At 37.7% G+C, this 18,553-nt stretch overlaps 1 protein-coding gene across 1 annotated transcript in view; it reads right to left on the bottom strand.

Moving 5' to 3' along the window:
* The window catches only part of Pde11 (Phosphodiesterase 11), a 384,638-nt gene that overhangs the window by 139,051 nt on the left and 227,034 nt on the right, over nucleotides 1-18,553 (bottom strand). Inside the window, exon 11 of the mRNA XM_090404525.1 lies at nucleotides 6,985-7,131. Within this exon, the coding sequence (XP_090260651.1) occupies nucleotides 6,985-7,131 (147 nt within the window). The remainder of the gene's footprint in view (nucleotides 1-6,984; nucleotides 7,132-18,553) is intronic.

The following is an 18,553-nucleotide window of genomic DNA, read 5'->3' as shown; positions in this document are numbered from 1 at the left end:
GTACAAAACATTATAAAATAAATAATGAAAGATAATATTTTGATCATTATGATAGATATAAATGCAAAAGTCGGGATCCCCAGTAAATAGAAACTTTGGACTTGGCAACCTGAATGGAGCAATTCCCAATTAGCATTTATTTCCTTACCATTCAACTCCACATTCCATGTCATAGCTCCAAGCTGTCTCCACTGATTTTGGGGGGGGGGGGGGGGATATACTCAGTGTGATAATTTCATCTCTGTTATTTCTGATACCCCTGGCATTTGTAAATAAACACGGTAGTTTGCTTTTAGTTCTGTAACCAGTCCTACCCAAGCTACTTGTTAGTTGCGATTTCCCCACCACACCTGTCCTTGTACAATCACCTTTATCCTTGCTTACCATATATCTGCTCAGTCAACTACCTCGCTCACACTCCAATCTATTCCATTCCTATGCTGATCATCCCCATACATGCATTTACTGCTACTTTCACCATCTACTCTTCCTATGCCATGTCTCCTTGTTCAACCAGGTTCTGAATGTTTCCCTGTTTCTCTTTAATTCCTGTTCTCTCTCTTTTCATCTCTCACACTACTGTTTCCATTGCCAAACACTTCAGTCATTTTCATACCACTCTCCACTTCACCTCTTACAATCTCTTGCTCCATCACACACTGCACTTCATTTAGCAACATTTTCTCCAATCTCACTCCAAAGCCATTTATATGCAATTCATCAAGTCTGTATAATTCCATTTTTCTCACAAATAACATTCATCATAAGAACATTAATAAAGAAGAAATTAGAGAGAAGTCACATAAGACTGATATCTTAATATACTAGAATGAAACCGCAAACATCAAAAAACAAGTAAACTGTCAGACACTTTTCAAATACAAAAAAGATATTAGAAAGGATTGTTTGATTGTTGTCCTTGTAGTCCATTTTGCAGTGAAAAAAATTTTTGAAAATGCAGAAGAACTGGAGGAAAAACAGCAAGGGGAAAAAAGTATAATTTTCTCTTTTAGCAATCAATACTTTATTAGCTGTTGAGAGAGAGAGAGAGAAAAAAAAGAGAAGAGCAAGTAAATGCTCTTCTAAGGCCATATTTTTTATGCACAACATAAAAAATATTATAAACAAGAAGTAAAGTTTTCATGGTAAGCAGAGAAAAAAAACTACCTCAAAGTTAAAAATAAAAAGAGAATGAAAAAGGAAAGGATGCCTTCCAAATCTTTCTAAATATTGGATGAATGTAACATATTTAGCAGAGGCCACATAGACAAGAAATACTCCACAAAGATTTTATATGAAATAGCGAACAACCTATTAGGGCAGAAGTAATTACAAGGGAAAATTATTATTATTATCATCATCCGACCTCCATGGATCGGACTCATTGTTTGAAGTACACACAATGCTCATCCAACCATGCCTTAAACTGATTCAATGTGTCTACATTCACAACACACACTCAGGCAATGCATTCCACTCACCAACCACTGTCCACGCAAAGAACCTTCTCCTCACTCCTCTGCTCACACCCTCTTCCATTCAACCTAATAACAACCCCTGACTAGCTTATGTCTCAATCATATCCCGCCGCCCCCTCCTTCCTCGTATTCATGAGGCTTTGCAACTTACATTCTCTCAATTTGTTATCGTACTCAACATTCCAAAGACCACTGACCATCTTTGTGAATCTTTTCTGGACTCTTTCCAACATATCCTCATCATCACAAAAACCTTCTGTGTGTGTTGCCAAATCTGTGCACAATAATCCATGAGGTCTGATCAAGGCTTTATACAATGGTATCATAACCTCTTTATTTCTGTATGTCAGGGTCTTCCGCACCATTGTCATTATCCAATGTGACATAGTCATAACTTGTACAATGTGACTCCCCGAATTTAAGGTCCTTGACCACCATAACTAGTAGTTCACCAAGTGTGTACTTTGCATCATTGCTTTCCAAATTTCAAAACCTTCACTTTGCAACATTGAACTGATAGTTCCATTTACCTACCCATTCATGTAATCTATTCAAGTTCTCCTCAAGTTTGCATCACCTGCAAATCGCTAGTTAAACCCATCCCAATATCATTTACATACAAATTGAACAACAATAGTCCCAAAATGGATGAGTCTCAGTATAGCGCAGTATGGTGGCTGCTCTTCTAAGCACAACACCCAGACCCAGGTCATCTGCAGACAATTTGGTTCCCACACATCGCACCTGAATGGTACTGTGTAGGAAACAGCTACTACATAGTCTCAATGGCTGTCTTGATGCTCGAGTTCTAGTGCTCATCACCTGAGCGATCGCACTGTAACAGTACAAAAGCAACTACAGCTAGCACTGCCTTTCAATGCGCTAGGTACTAACTTGCACAATTTCTCTATATTTAAACTTCTTTCTGCAATTCAATGATCCTTTTTCTAATCTAACTTACATGCTAGCTTACAGCTAACTTACTTTCTATCTTAAATCTAAGAGCAATGAGCTCACCTACTCCTATAGAAGGATCTTATTTTCATACTTATATCTCACATGTTATTACATTTGATATGTCATCAAACCATCCCAATTATCATTAACATATAAATTGAACAACAATGGTCCCAAAACTGAACCCTGTGGTACACCACTAGTGACCTTCCTCTTTCAGGACACTGCATCCCCATATACCCTTTTTGATACCTACCTGACAGCCAGTCACTGATTCAATTCAGAAATCTCATCTAATTTCAATTTATTTAACAGTTTGTTGTGTGGCAGTCTATCCAAAGCTTTTGCAAAATCCAAGTACACAACTGTATATGCATCACTCCATATCCAAAGTATTTGTCACCTTGTCATAGTACATAAGTAAGCTAGTAAAACATGATCTCCCTTTAACAAGCCCATGCTGATGCCCACAGAGAATACTGCTGTTATCAACCCATTTCTGTATCCTACTTCTCACCAATCTTTCTAGTACCTTCACCACCACCACTCTAGATATACAGATTGGCCTATAATTTGACGCTACAGCCTCATCACCACCTTTATGCAGTGGAACAATTTTATCCTTCTTCCAATCCCTTGGAACCTGTGCTGTTGTAAAACTTATTAAACAGTCATGCCAATGCTAATTTGCTGGAACATTCCTTTAAGATGCATGGTGATATGTCATCAAATCCCATCGCTTACCTGACATCAAAGTTATTCATTTCCTAAAATACCTCCTGTTCACTCACAATTAAGCCATCCCTTTCTATGTCCTCTACACTCAGTAAGTACCTCATGATTCCACCCTGATCAGGATTAACAACTTTATAAATTGATCACTGAAGACCTCAGCAATGTCTTCTGCAGCAGTTACTATTCTACCCTACCATTTTCATTCATTAACATCATCTTACCATGATCATTCTCCTTCTGCTTACCACATATCTAAAAAAAAAAAAAACTCTCGAGGGTTTTTCTTTACCTGATTTTCCAATGCTTAAGCTCTTCATTCATCTATTTTTACACTTACCTTATATAGCCTTTTGGCCCTTGGAATACATTCATACATTGATGCTGTTATGTATTTCTTTGTCAGTTCCCAAGCAGCATTTCTTTCCTTAACGTCCAACTACTCGTTCCATGCTATAGCTCCAAGTTGTTTCTTAAGCTTGTCGTACTACTCACCAGTCTTATAATTCCACATATATCCTTTCCTCACAGAAGTCTGCATATGGCTAGCCACAACCCAGGTGATCATTTCATGATCACTCTCGCCAACTGGAGGAAAGTGTGAAACCCCATTCGCTATTATATCTGCTTCATTCCAATCTATACTGCCATAATTATAATAATTATGGCAGTATAATAATTACCCTTCCTTTGTTCACTGATCTAAGTTGTTTATATGTTTCTTCCTCACCACCCTCCACATTTCTGGGCCTATAGCAACATAAAACTAAATATGTCTTCCTGTCAACCTCCACGTTACGCCACATTGCCTCATAACCATTGCCACTATTTCCCTCTTTCGTGTTTACTTTTTATGTGGACAATTCCCCTACTATCATTAGTAGTGCTCCCCCTCCCTTCTTGTCCTTTCTATCCTCACAAAAAATACTGTATCCTTCCATTTCTATTCCTGTTAGAATATCATCTTCATTTAACCATAGTTTACTTGTTCTAATGATTTGGGGACAAAAACTCAATGAAACTATTTTATCTCCCATATTTCTGATACTTCTGGCATTTGTAAACAAACACTAATTTATTTTAGATCTATAACAGTGGCGAATTCTCCATGCTTGCTGTGCAAGCTCGTTAATTGAAAAAGAAGTAATATTTATTTGTTAATAAATGCATACATTTATAAGCATTCCATTTAGGCTTTTATTTTTGTAGACAGAAGGCATCCTAAGCTTGCGTGGCAATAATTGAGCTTTGCGTTGTGTATCGAAGGTTGTAGGAGCTTCCAGGTCCTCACAGCAGCACTGATTTCATGCACACGCATAGCCATTTCACATCGTCTCACTCTGTTGCTTAAACACAGGCCATACGCAGTCAAAGTAGCCCTAGCCAGTGAGCTTCAGCCAGCCTTTACAAGTGGGTGTGTTGCTTGGGAAAATTAAGTTACAACCAACTTTTTATGACAATGTTATTGACCAGTTCATAAAGAAGAACCGTTGGGTAGAATTTGCATTCAAATAGCTAAATTGAAAAAGATAGAATATCATTTGAAAAATAAATATTGTATTTGTATGATTAAATGTACATTAATTTCTAAATATATAGTTTTAAATGGTCAGTAATTCATTATTCCGCTAATCAGACTTCAATCACACCTCTCACTCCCTGTATGATAACAAGAGCAAGTGTGAATTTCAAGACCAGCATTCGCCCCTGGTCTATAACCAGTCCTATCCAAGCCACTTGTTGGTTGTGAATTCCCCACCACACCTGCCTAATCACCTTTATCACCACTTGCCACGTATATCTGCTCAGTCTCAACATCCCAACTCAAATCACAACATACTCTATCTTCATATACCACACATTCACTGTCACTTTCAATATCCACTCTCTCTCTCTCTATGAGATGTCTCCCTGTTCCTCTTGCATTCCCATTCTCTTCATCTCTCACACTACTACTGTTTCCACTGCCAAGCACTTCTGTCTCTTCAATACTACTCTCTTGATTTTCCCCTTCATCTCTTTCTTCTGATCTCTTGCATGCATCAGATACTGTACTTCCATCCAGCAACACTTTCTCCAGTGCACTAACTCCAATGCCAATCAAATGCAACCCATCACGCCTGTATAATTTCATTATTCCCTCAAACACATGCCATATATCCACAAATTGTACTTCCTTCTCCTCGCTCAGCTCAATTAGCATACCATTCATGATTTTGTCTCTCCATGAGTGGAATGCATTGCCTGAGTGTGTTGTGAATGTAGACACATTCAATGAGTTTAAAGCATGTTTGGATGAGCATTGTGTGCAATAGTGTGTACCTCCCACTATGAGTCTCTGACTACATAGAGGTTAGATGTTAATAATAATAAATCATGAAGACAGAATAATAATGTTAGCATCCCCATGTTCTTGCAATAACACACATTATAATTCTCGATATACATAGCCAAAATGTCAGTTTTCTATATATCCAGCATGATATATAGAAATATTCAATGGCAAGTAGGAGTTTTATTCCTACCTGCCATTGAATAAAACTAAAGAGTTTGAAATAGTATTATCTGACAGCAAAATTTTAACTATGTACTAATTAAAGACAAATATATGAGTTTTCTGGAGTATACATTTTTTAAGCAGCATGAATATTATGACTGTACATATGAGGGTTATAATGTTTGTGCCATTAGTTCCAGACCACAAATTATTCTTTACATCCATAGTAAAAAGCTTCATATACTCATAATCTTAGAATCTCAAGTGAAATATGTCTTTAAACAAATGTTGCATTATATTAGTATCACTTTCTTTAGTATAATGGATCACTTTGCATTTCTTAATTAACAGTTCAGCAAGAGTAATAGAATAATATAATATCATATCACCTAACGCCTTTTTATTCCCGTATAGGGAGTAGGCGAGGCCGTTTAGCCCTAACTAACTTTTGGAGACTGAGTGGGCAGTTCAATCTCCACTGGTACCCAATTAGAGATAGCTGGCCCAAGGCTATCACTAATTAAGCGGCACGCAGTGAAGAGAGACGGCTCAACAAGTGCCGCCACCTCATGGTCCCTAACACAATATATTTAATGTCTGAAATAATGTGGGTTCTACGGTCGATTTTCTTGAGTTTACGGGATGAAAAATCCGAGTTTCCGGGAGAAAAAACCTGCTTGCCGGTGCCAGAGATCGACTAACTTGGGAACCGGTTGAAAAAAGGCTTAGAAATAATATCATATCACCTAACGCCTTTTTATTCCCGTATAGGGAGTAGGCGAGGCCGTTTAGCCCTAACTAACTTTTGGAGACTGAGTGGGCAGTTCAATCTCCACTGGTACCCAATTAGAGATAGCTGGCCCAAGGCTATCACTAATTAAGCGGCACGCAGTGAAGAGAGACGGCTCAACAAGTGCCGCCACCTCATGGTCCCTAACACAATATATTTAATGTCTGAAATAATGTGGGTTCTACGGTCAATTTTCTTGAGTTTACGGGATGAAAAATCCGAGTTTCCGGGAGAAAAAACCTGCTTGCCGGTGCCAGAGATCGACTAACTTGGGAACCGGTTGAAAAAAGGCTTAGAAAAATTTCCTCTAGTCGACGACTAGATTCGAAACAAAGTCTTCCTTTGTGCGGTCAAGCGCTGTGGTGTGCAAACGCCACATTCACTGAGCTACACAGGCTCTAGAGTAATAGAATTATTTTTATATTTAAATCTCTAGACAATATCTCATCAGTATAACATCTTCTCACTCATGTGTCTGTAAGTGTGCACAACATATAATATATATATATATAAGTAAAATTATTTCATACCATATAATCAATATGAAAACGCTCAACCAGATCTAAGTCAAGAAACATCCTTAAACATGCTTTTAACATCTCGTCATCATTTAAGCTAAAGTCATTAAATTTTAGATCCTGCAATTTGTATGCCTGCGTGGATGGAATTATCATTTTCTGCAAAATACAAAATAATTTCATACATTAAATAAATCATGAAATTAAATCTTTGGAAAGTAAAAAAAAATAGATTATCATCCATAAAAAGAAAAAAAAGCATGTAAACCTCCCCAAACTTTCTCTGCATACTTCACAAATATATATGAAGTGAATTTGGAAGATATGAAAAAATATATATGTGGTCTCTCATTTTCAGCTTAACTGATGTCTATTTTGAAAAGAAATGAATGACAACTTTACTGAATGAGTAACTTTAAATGAAAAGACTAAACATTGATATACAAGGAATCGCAGAAACACATTGTAAAAACAAGGGACACTTTACATCACAGCTAGGCAATGCCATTTTATTTTGCTGGACATGATTCTATAAGCAGAAATGGAGTAGCAGTAATTGTCAAAAAATGTATGTGGAAATCAGTGTTGAACTGCAAATGTATCAATGATGGGATAATTTCTTTAGGAAGTAGAATCATCAGGAAAATTTGTAATAAAATCTGAGAGACAGGAGACTGGATAAAATCTATTTTTATCCCAATACACAAAAAAGGAAATGTCAACGAATGCAATAATTATAAAACTATATCCTTGATCTCATGAGCAAGCAAAATTCTTCTCAATATTATTAAAGAAAGACTTAAACAATATGTCGAGCAACAACTTCCTGCAGAACAGGCAGATTTTAGAAAAGGACGTGTAACAAGAGATCAAATTTCTAATCTAAGGCACCTGGTTGAAAAGGCTCAAGAATTTAATATTCCCTTGTATATATACTTCATTGATTATGCCAAACATTTGACTGTGTCAGGTGGGAGGACCTGTGGAAAATAATAAGTAAAATTGGCACCCCAGAACACTTGACACACCTTTTAAAACAACTATACAAGAGGAATCAGGCTGTAGTGAAGATGGATGGAAAAACATCTCAGTGGTTCAATGTCAAGAAAGAGGTAAGACAAGGATGCATACTCTCTCCTGATTTATACAATCTTTATGGAGAATACATTATGAGAAAGGCACTTAACAGACACAATAATGGTTACTCAGTTGTTGCAAAAAAGGATAATTAATCTTAGGTAGTACGTTGGCAATACTATTCTTATTGCAAGCAGAAAAAGAGAACTGAAGTCCCTAATTAAAAGAGTTGAATGGGAAAGCCTGGAATATGGTTTAAGAATTGTGATAGAACAAAATACATGACCATAGATGAAAATGACAATTTTGTCATTTTCATCTATGGTCTCATATGTCTCATAACACTGATTTTGAGACAGAAGATGAATTCACTTACCTTGGAGCTCTAATAAGCACCAAGAGTAGATGTCAACAGAAACTAAAAATATTATCATGGCGAAGTCAGCAATGGTGCAACTGCAGAAAATATGGAAAGACAAACATTTCCACTAAATCAAGACTGATCAATAGCTTAGTGTTTTCGATTTTCATTTATGGTGCTGAATCTTGGATTCAACAATTCTGGTCTAAAGATTAAAGACCAGATTAAAAAGATTATCGGACTCTCTTTGAGGTTGGCCACTGCAGCAACAAAAGACAGAAAGGAATGGAGAGACATTGTGGCTGGGGTCATGAGTCCTCAAAACATGAAACCAAGCAAGAAGAAGAGAATGTCTATTTTCATGTGAAATCTTGAGAAGCACACAGACAGACCTTTCCTTACCAAAAGTCAACTTATGTTTTCATTTTCTCAACAGTCACTGACCATTTGGTTGCTGCAGGGTTTTGTTCTTGGACCACTGCTGTTTAATTTGTTCATTAACGATATAGGGAGGTATCTAAGAGGAACGGTTCATTTGTTCGCTGATGATGCAAAGTTTGGTAGGGCAATGAATGCAGAATAGGTCAAAATCTTGCAGGATGATTTGGATAGATTGGAGGTCTGGACTAAGGAGAATGGATTTCAATTTAATATGACAAAATGTAAGGTTATGCATTTTGGGGTGAAAAGATTAGCAGCAGTATACCACATTGGTGGAACTGTACTCCAGGAGATTGATGAGGCCAGGAACATGGGAGTGTTGGTGGATAGGGAGATGAAGTTTAGGGAGCACATTGCAAAAGTGGCTAAATCAGCTCATCAAATCACTTGGTTGCTGAAGAATACTTTGACGAAAAGAGACAAGCAAGTTATTGTTCCTCTATACCGAGCCTTGATAAGACCTCATCTCGACTACTTGCCCAAATTGGGTCACCCAGGTTTCTTCTTGATGGGGAGGAGGTTGAGAGGATCCAGAGGCGAGTGACCAAGATGATAGCAGGTCTATGGAATGAACCTTATGAGAATAGGTTGAAGATTTGTGGGTTGCAGAAATTGGTTGATAGATGGAAAAGAGGAGACATGATTGAGATATTCAAATTGCTGAAGGGTTTCTATAGGATTAATTCAGAGGATATTTTTGAGATCAGGACTGGTGGTGGGAGGACTAGGGGACATCTATGGAAGCTGGGCAAGAGTGTGGTTAGTAAGGGTGTTAGAGCAGTAAATGAGTGGAATAAGCTGCCAGAGTTTGTTGTGGGTGCTATGACAGTGAATGAGTTCAAGGCAACATATGATAGATACTGTGAGAATGTCGAATAGTTGTGTGGACATGATGTTTAGGGCCTCCCTCGATGAGTCTAAGGACTCCTTGGAGTCGCCCATAGTAATAATAATAATTTTACTTTCCCCAATTCACTGCTCTTTTTCAGAGGCAGCAAGTTGTGCATATGCTTGCTGTACATCTGAGGAATCCATGGCCTAAATATCCTCTTTTTAATCTTTGGTATAAAATTTCTTATTTCATTCTATTAAGTTTACTTATCTTTTTTTGCTCATTGTACTACTAATCATTTTGAACTGGCTAATTTTCTTTCTTTAAATCCTGATTTTCTCCAACCCATCCTTTGAGGAACAGCAAAGTTATCTTTCTCAAAGATGAGATTTAAACATTTCCAACTTCACTCACTCTATTGTCCAATTGCAATAATATAACAGATATCAATGCACCTACTGTTACAAACACTCATATTACAAACACTTGCTTGTATTACTATCAAAATACTAGAATTCTACATAATTCTGATTCCTTTCCAGTAACTCTGTTAAGTCCAATGTAGATGATGGATGATAATTCAGATCACCACATGTTTTGTGATGTGATGAAAAGTCATTACTGACCTTCCATTTTCTGGCATTATAGGGAAAAAAAATGGGATATAATTAGATGGCATTCTAATGGAAATAGAAATGGAAAGGTAGGTTTGTTTGTTTTTTTAACACCCATGAGGGTAGAATGAATAAGAAGGGAGGGAGGGTGCAGCTGTTCATAGCAGGTGAATTATGTCCACATAAGATAGACATGCAGTGTGGTGGACGTTGGTGGGAAGAGATGTTTGATTGGATGTTGTTATAGACTGGGAAATGTGGAAGGTGGTAATGAAGATAGATTATATATATATATATAATCTTCCTGTCTTCCTCACTCTGCAACTGGATTGCCAAGTTTCTCACTGGTTGCTCACTACGTGTCATGGTGGATGGCTCCTCTCCTCAGATTTCCCCAACAATGCAGGAGTACCCCAGCGTTCTGTTCTTTCACCCATTCTCTTCTTCTTATATATTATTATTATACAGGCACTTCCATAGAGTCTGAAGACTAGTCATGAGAGACCCAATCTATCCGCAAGATCTATCATACCTTTCCTTGAACCCATTAACAGACAAAGCACTGACAACTGACCTGGCAACCCATTCCACTCATTCACAACTTTCCAAGCAAAAAATCTAGTCCTCACATTCCTACTGACCACACCTTTTTTCAACTTCCAGGATGACCCCTTGTTCTGTTCCCTCTAGCCAAGTGCTGAAACATTTCCCCTGCATCTATTCTATAAAACCCTTTAAGTAACTTAAATGTTTCTATCATATCCCCTCATTTTCTCCTATCAACCAATTTCTGCAATCTGCACACCTTCAATCTATCATCATAGGGAACATTCCACAGGCCACTCACCTCTGAATCTTTTCCACCACTTCCTCATCCCCAAGAAACCCAGGGGACAGACGAGCACAGTAGTCCAGATGTGGGCATATCAAGGCCTTATAAAGAGGAATACATATGAATGACCTATTCTCACAGACTTCCAATCCTATCCATAGCTTTGCTGATGACAGTACACTCCATTTGTCCTTTTCATTCGACAAACTTGGTGCTCAAGTATTACAATCCTCAAGATCGACCCGGGACCTGAACTCAGATCTTCTAGCTATATCCCATTGGGGCAAGGACAACCTTGTAAACTTCAACGCCACCAAAACTCAGTTCTGTCTGATCACTTGCAAGCGTTTGCAACTTGCACCTCTGATCTTTTCTGGCACATTTCAACTATATCTTCTGCAGCCACCAAAAAACTTGGTGTACTTTTTTGCACAAGACTACTTCACACTTTCACAGTTGGTAACTTTATACAAATCCCAAATCTGCCCAGCCATGGAATATTGCTCCCATATTTGGGGCGGTGCACCAAGATTGCTCGATTCTATCCAGAAGAGGGCAATCTGACTAATTAATGATCCCTCTTTCACAAACCCACTTCAATCCTTCTGATGATACAGATACTTTCATGAACAGTGCTCTGCTGAATTGGCCACTATTATTCCTCCACTCTATTCCAAAATCATAACTAGAGCCACTGCTAACCAGCACCCTTTTGCACTCCATCTTAAAACTCACTGAACCAACTTCACTGCCTCCTCTTTTATTCCAACTGCTTCTGTCCTTAGGAACATTCTCCCCACTGTCTTCAGCTGTTCAAGCTGAATGTGAACCAACTTCTTCTATTCCTCTTTCCTAACAGTCTTTCGTGTGTGGATCATGTATAAAAAAAAAAAAAATATATATATATATATATATATATATATATATATATAAAAACAAAATTACAGCAAAGGCTGCAGCATCACACAAGGTCAAAGGCCACAACAACACACAAACAGTCAAAGACAAATTAGTAAATAATATGTAAGTACAAATATCAAGTCAAGCAATGCGGCATCCACATATAAACAAAACCACAGCAAAGGCCACAGCAGTACATAAATAGTCAAAGAAATTATTAAATAACATGTACAAAAATTATGTTAAGCAACGTAGTATCTACATATACATAAAATTACAGTCAAATGTGTTTATACAAATTAATTTTTTGTAAAAAGTTAAAAATACCATTCAGTTTGTCTGAGTCGGATAAAATCTGCTTGAGTGTATAGGGCTCAGTTGGATAAGTAAAAATGTCATTCCTCTCTCATGTGAGGTACTGGCACTCCACCAGAATATGACTAATGGTCAGACAGGTGTTGCATTTCTCGCACATAGGTGGGTCATCGGTCCTCAGTAAATAAGCATGTGTAAGATGACTGATCTATGTGGAGCCTAGCAAAAACAACTTCCTCAGTTTGAACCTCGGCTAGACTGCCATAATATAATTTCAGGTCTAATCAGATAAAGCTGATTATTAGTCTTTCTGTTATAAGATGTAACACTGGATAGGAGTTTTTGTCTGATAATCTGTGTGTGATACACAGATGGTGGATGATTGAGAAATGAGCTGACCTCACTGCAGTATCAGCAGCCTCATTTTCCTTAATCTCAAAATGGCTTGGAATCCAACAGAGGCAAACAAGGTGTAGCTTTCATAATTGAAAGAGGAGGCATTGAATTTGAGAGATGGTTGTTGCTGTAGCTCTAGACTTCTTATTGCCTGGAGAGAAAACTTTGCAAGTCTGAATATATTAACCTTTGGAAACAATGGAATCTAATATATTTTAATACAAGTTCTATTGCATACAGCACTGCTGTAAAGTTGTTACACTCTGGTGAGATTTGTGCAGATATAATGGTGTCTGGAAAGACAGCAGAAGATCCCAGTAGGTCCTCTGATTTTGAGCCATCTGTGAAGACAGATACAAAATCAGAATATTTGGTTTTATGAGCTGCTGATAAATGACAGGAAGGATGAAAAATTTCAGTAGCCTGCTGAAAGAAAAGCTACATGGTGGCATGTATGATTGCCATGGTGGAAGTGGATTTGACTGTGTCTGAGCTATGTTGTCTGCTGCAATTTATACATAGCTTGTAGGAGAGTCTATGGCAGTCTGTCGAGTGTTGTAGAGATTCTCGAATTGTGGTCATAAGATGGATACATACAGGGGTGGTCTAGCAGAGACTTTATTTTAGTTATGTATACCTGATACAACTGTTGGTGTTGAAGCAACAAAGACGGTTTGTTTGCCTTGATGTACAGATTAGGAATAGGTGACATGTAAAATGCTCCAGTTGTAGTTCTGATGGCTTGATGGTGAATAGAGTCAAGCCATTGCAGTGTACTCTCCCTGACCAAAGGAGAGACTTGAGACCCATAGTCAAGTTTTGTTCTTATCAATGCTCTGTACATTCGAAGCATAGAACATCTAGCAGCAGCACCACCTCTAGGGTGGAAGATAGGGTGTGTAAAATGTTAGTTGCTTTGTGGCACTTGTCCCTTTTAACTGACGTATGTGAGGAAAGAATGTAATTGCATTATCAAATATCAGTCCCAAGAATCTGGCTGGTGGCACAACTGGGATTAGTGATTGTCCTATCCAGAGAACTGGGTCTGGATGAAGACCACTTAGAGGCATGCAATTAGACTCATAGATGATCCTGCTCTTACAGACTCACTTCAACCTCTATCTGGTGTTTCAGCACTGTCTATTCTCTGTCTATTCTGTATGTACTTCTATGTACATACAGAATAGACAGAGACTGTTGTACAAGAACGACAGCTGCTTAGCACCTCTCTACTATGCAACTGCAAGCACACCAAATCTGCTTCTATTCATCCTCTTTTATTTGATTCACCTGTGTCCTCTGGAAAACCCTTCCTCAAGAAGTATTCCTAAACACCTACAACTCTTCTTCTGGTAGAACAATGGCAGCAAAGACTATGTCGTCGGGTGATTTGAATTTGTGGGATTTTGTGCAGTGCAGTGTGCGTGCGAGATGTATTCATCGCAAAAATTAAAAGATATCCTCAGACAACAAAGTTTCACTTATACCAATAATCTTTGGGCACACTGACTTGATCAAAGCTACAAATTCAGTCCCCTTTATTTCTGATCCACCTTACAATTCCCTACTCTTTGAGGCTACCAACATCATCACTTCGCACTCTCTCTCTGCTATAATGCACCACTCTTTCTTTGAACTGACATCCCTGTTTCCCTCATCCTGACTCAGATTTTCATTAATATACTTATCTCCACCTTTTTTTGCACTGCATTACTCGGCCCTGTGATAATCACTTCCTCACCTTTGTATCCATCTTCTTCCTGTCCTTCCACAACCTGCTTCTCAACCACTCTATCTCTGACCCTTAGTGATACTAATTTTATATGAACCTGTGTACTCTTAGCAAACATCAATTGCTCCAAATGTCCAATATGAAATTCACATCCATTCAAATGCAATCCATTATCTTTAAACCATTCTAACTTTCCTCTAAATTCACTCCATACATTCACAAATTGAACACTCTTTGCCTGACACAATTCAGCCAATTCAGTATCATTGCTCTCCTTCTCAGTTCACTACTATCATATCTGGGCAACAAACTAATCGCTTTCCCAATGACAGTATTATCCTTCACCTCCTGCAACAACTTCCTCAAATCCTTTACCACATACTTTGCCTCACTATCCAATTCATTTATGCCCACCACTACCACAAAGTCTGATGTCTGTTCCTTCCTTCCTAGCAAACTATCAAAGATTCATTTTATTTTACCTCTTGAAAAATATGCATTATTTACCTTATTATTTACCACGCCTTTTAATGATTGAATCTCCATATAAAGCCACCCTATCATCTTTGTATGCTTGCTTCTTCCTATTAACCTTCTTATTTACATCAGTTAACCTCTTCTTTAAACATTCAATTTTCTCCTCTATATGTTTATCCTCGCTATTCACTTAAGCTCTTCTATATCAATTCTATTATTTACATTGTCAGCACTTCCATCCATTTCCTGATTATTCCCAGTGACACCATTCTAATTTTTGTAATACCCAATCCTTTCATCATACTTCTCACTCACGCGCACACACACACACACACACACACACACACACACACACACTGTACTATGTTCCTTCTAATTTAACTTTGCATTCCATAAATCTCTAACATTTTTGAGCATATGCATCTAACAATTGTCACAGTGTATCCACTATGAAAAGTCCATGGAAGGACTATCTCTGAGTTGAAACCTTCCACAGCTGGTGTACACTTCTTTACTACTACTGCCATTTTTGTAACATTAACTAGCATTTTCACGTTAATCAAAACACTTTTAAAATCACAATACCTATATCCAGTCTGACTATCACACACTATCATAAAAATGTACACAATATTTTGTTTTTAAAAAAATTATTTTAATATCATTAAAATACACCACTACCTCTCTTCGAAACAATTAGCTTAAGATTATGCAATATTTAAAAGTATTCTGATTGTGGAATATTCCAAAAGACAAGATCTCTGCCCAAAAGCTTGGAAGGTAACTCATTCAATACAGTTGCAAAAATAATCTGTTTCCCCAAAGAGAATAATCACTGATTCAGAATTTATGTCCAGACAGCTAAGTTTTTCAATTCAGTTGATGAATCTAAAGCTCTTCCATGATATGTAAAGAATTCCTTTAAATCCATAGTACCTTTTTATACTAGTTTTAAAGATACGAACTCTCAAATCCAAAAATTTGATAAACAATTTGAGAAGTTAAAACATGAATTCATCATCCAGTAGCATCCTCTAGCAAGAGGGTGTAGGTTGTAGCAGATGAGCAGCTCTTCTCCATTTCTCTCTGTCTGTCGCCTCCGTCATTCTTAAGCCAGTTCATTCCACCACTCTCTAGTTGGTCTTCCGTGTCTTCTCTTCCCCTCAACTTTCCCTTGTAATATAGTTCTTGTCAGGTGTCCCGAAGAACCTTTCAGAAGATGTCCTGCAAATCTGGTCTTTCTTTGCATAATATTCTTTCCATCCCAACTCTTCTTAAAACTTCTTGATTTGATATTCTCTTGTATAGCTAATCTTTTCCATCTTTCTATAACACCACATTTCCAATGCATTAATTCTTTCCATCTCTTTCTTTCTGAGTGTCCATGACTCACTTCCATAACTTGCAATACTCCAAACTGTTGCTTTAACTATTCCAATTCTAACACCTATTTTAATATTCTTGTTTATTAAAATTCTCTTCATTTCCAAAAATGCCGATTTAGCTTTGCTTATTCTATTTCTAATGTCTAACTCTGAAGAATTTTGAATTTTCTAATTCAAAACATGAATTAGAAAAGAAAATACACAGTGTGCCCATTAAGTAATGAGACAACAATTATTACATCAAAACAAAGAACTGTATTTGGAATTATCAATTACATAGATTCAAAATAATATCTTTCCAACTCCTTACAATGTTTACATCTATCATACAAGTGTTCAAAGTCAAGATGGAAGTCCTGAAAAGAAACCTCCTTCATTGTACAATGAAACCTCTGGAAAATTCATGACTAAACAAACACAGGTAATAACCACAGTAATAAGTTTTAACAAGTAAGTATCTTAGGACATCGCCAGTACAGTTAATTCAAACAATACTAGGAACAACGTACAATTAGGGCACATGATTACAATGGAATCCCAATCACAGTATGATAGATGTAAACAATGTTTACATCTATCATACAAGTGTTCAAAGTCAAGATGGAAGTCCTGAAAAGAAACCTCCTTCATTGTACAATGAAACCTCTGGAAAATTCATGACTAAACAAACACAGGTAATAAACCACAGTAATAAGTTTTAACAAGTAAATATTTCATCCTAAGTATCTTAGGACATCACCAGTACAGTTAATTCAAACAATACTAGGAACAACGTACAATTAGGGCACATGATTACAATGGAATCCCAATCTTTGTGCAGTAGTTTGTTATAGAATTAAATTAAACTATATCTGGAGGGGAAAAAATATATAGATTACATTAAAAATAAGATAACATATATAAAAAATTACTTTACAGTAATTTGTATTACATTTTCCCTACTTTAGGAATAGCAAGAACATCATTACGGTTTAGATTTGGTCTGTGAAGTAGGGCTTCAGCACTTTCTTTATATAAACGTTCATGTTTATTATTATTATTCAGGCCTCCATGGAGTCAAAAGAGGAGGTCATTTCTAAAAAACAAAAGTCTATCAAGACTCATCGAGGGAGGTCCCTCCTAGGGAACACAAAGCCTATCATACCACTCCTTAAACGCATTAACCGTTCTCGCTCTCACCACTCGATCAGGCAATGCATTCCATGGTTCAACCACCTTCCATGCAAAGAAACCACTCCTCACCCTCTTTCTCACAGTTTTCTTTCATAACTTCCAGGGATGGCCCCTTGTCATGACTCCTTCCTGCTGTTCAACCAAGCAAAAGAACTCCCCAGTGTCAACCCTGTAACCACCTCTCAACAGTTTAAAAGTCTCAATGATATCACCACTCCTTCTATCCACCAAACTCTGCAGTCCACACTCCCTCAGCCGATCCTCATAACTAACATTGTACAGTCCCAACGTCCGTGCGGTTAGCCTAGCAGCTTTGCGCTTCGCAACCATATGCATGGGGAAGGAGTGTCCTCGGTTCGATTCCTGTCACCAACGTGAGGTGCTTAAGGATCGTTCTCAGCCATATTCAAGTTAGCCGGTGTTGGGCATGAAAGCAGGGTTCCCCCCCAGTTTATCTGGGGTTTTTCATCCTGCAAGCAGGCAAACTGGCCCCATGAACACATGGATCTACAGCCATAAATACTTAACCCCCAATGAGGGGGTCAAGTCGCCCCAATAGAGGCGGAGGAGAAAAGGGAGGAAACTCCATATGAATAAATAAATAAATAAAAACAACAGTGCCCACAATATCTTTGTTATCCGCCTTTGTACCCTTTCCACAGTTAATTTATCATCACCAAATACTGGGGACCAGATCTGAGAACAATAGTCTAAGTGTGGTCTGATCAGAGTCTTATACAAAGGAATGATAACCATTTTATCTCTGCAGGTCAGTGTCTTTCTCAATATTGCAGCAATCCTCTGTATTACCTTCACTACCTTTGCAATATGTCCCATAATTTCAGATTTCTATCAATCATCAAGCCCAGATCTAGTCTCCCCTACTTCCTCCAGTTTAGCTCCTCCCATAGACTATGCAGCATCCCATCTATGTGTCCCAAACCTCAAGACCTTGCATTTTGTTGTATTAAACTTAAACCCACATTCATTTGCCCATCTATCTAGCTTATTCAAATCCTCTTGCAGGGCTACCACATCTGCACTAT

This window comes from Typopeltis vanoorti, chromosome 14, assembly GCF_054136105.1.
Source record: "Typopeltis vanoorti isolate ZY-2024b chromosome 14, IOZ_Tvanoo_1.0, whole genome shotgun sequence".
Taxonomy (NCBI): Eukaryota; Metazoa; Arthropoda; class Arachnida; order Uropygi; family Thelyphonidae; genus Typopeltis; species Typopeltis vanoorti.
Note: the sequence above shows the minus strand (reverse complement) of the source record. Positions and strands in the feature narration are given on the sequence as shown.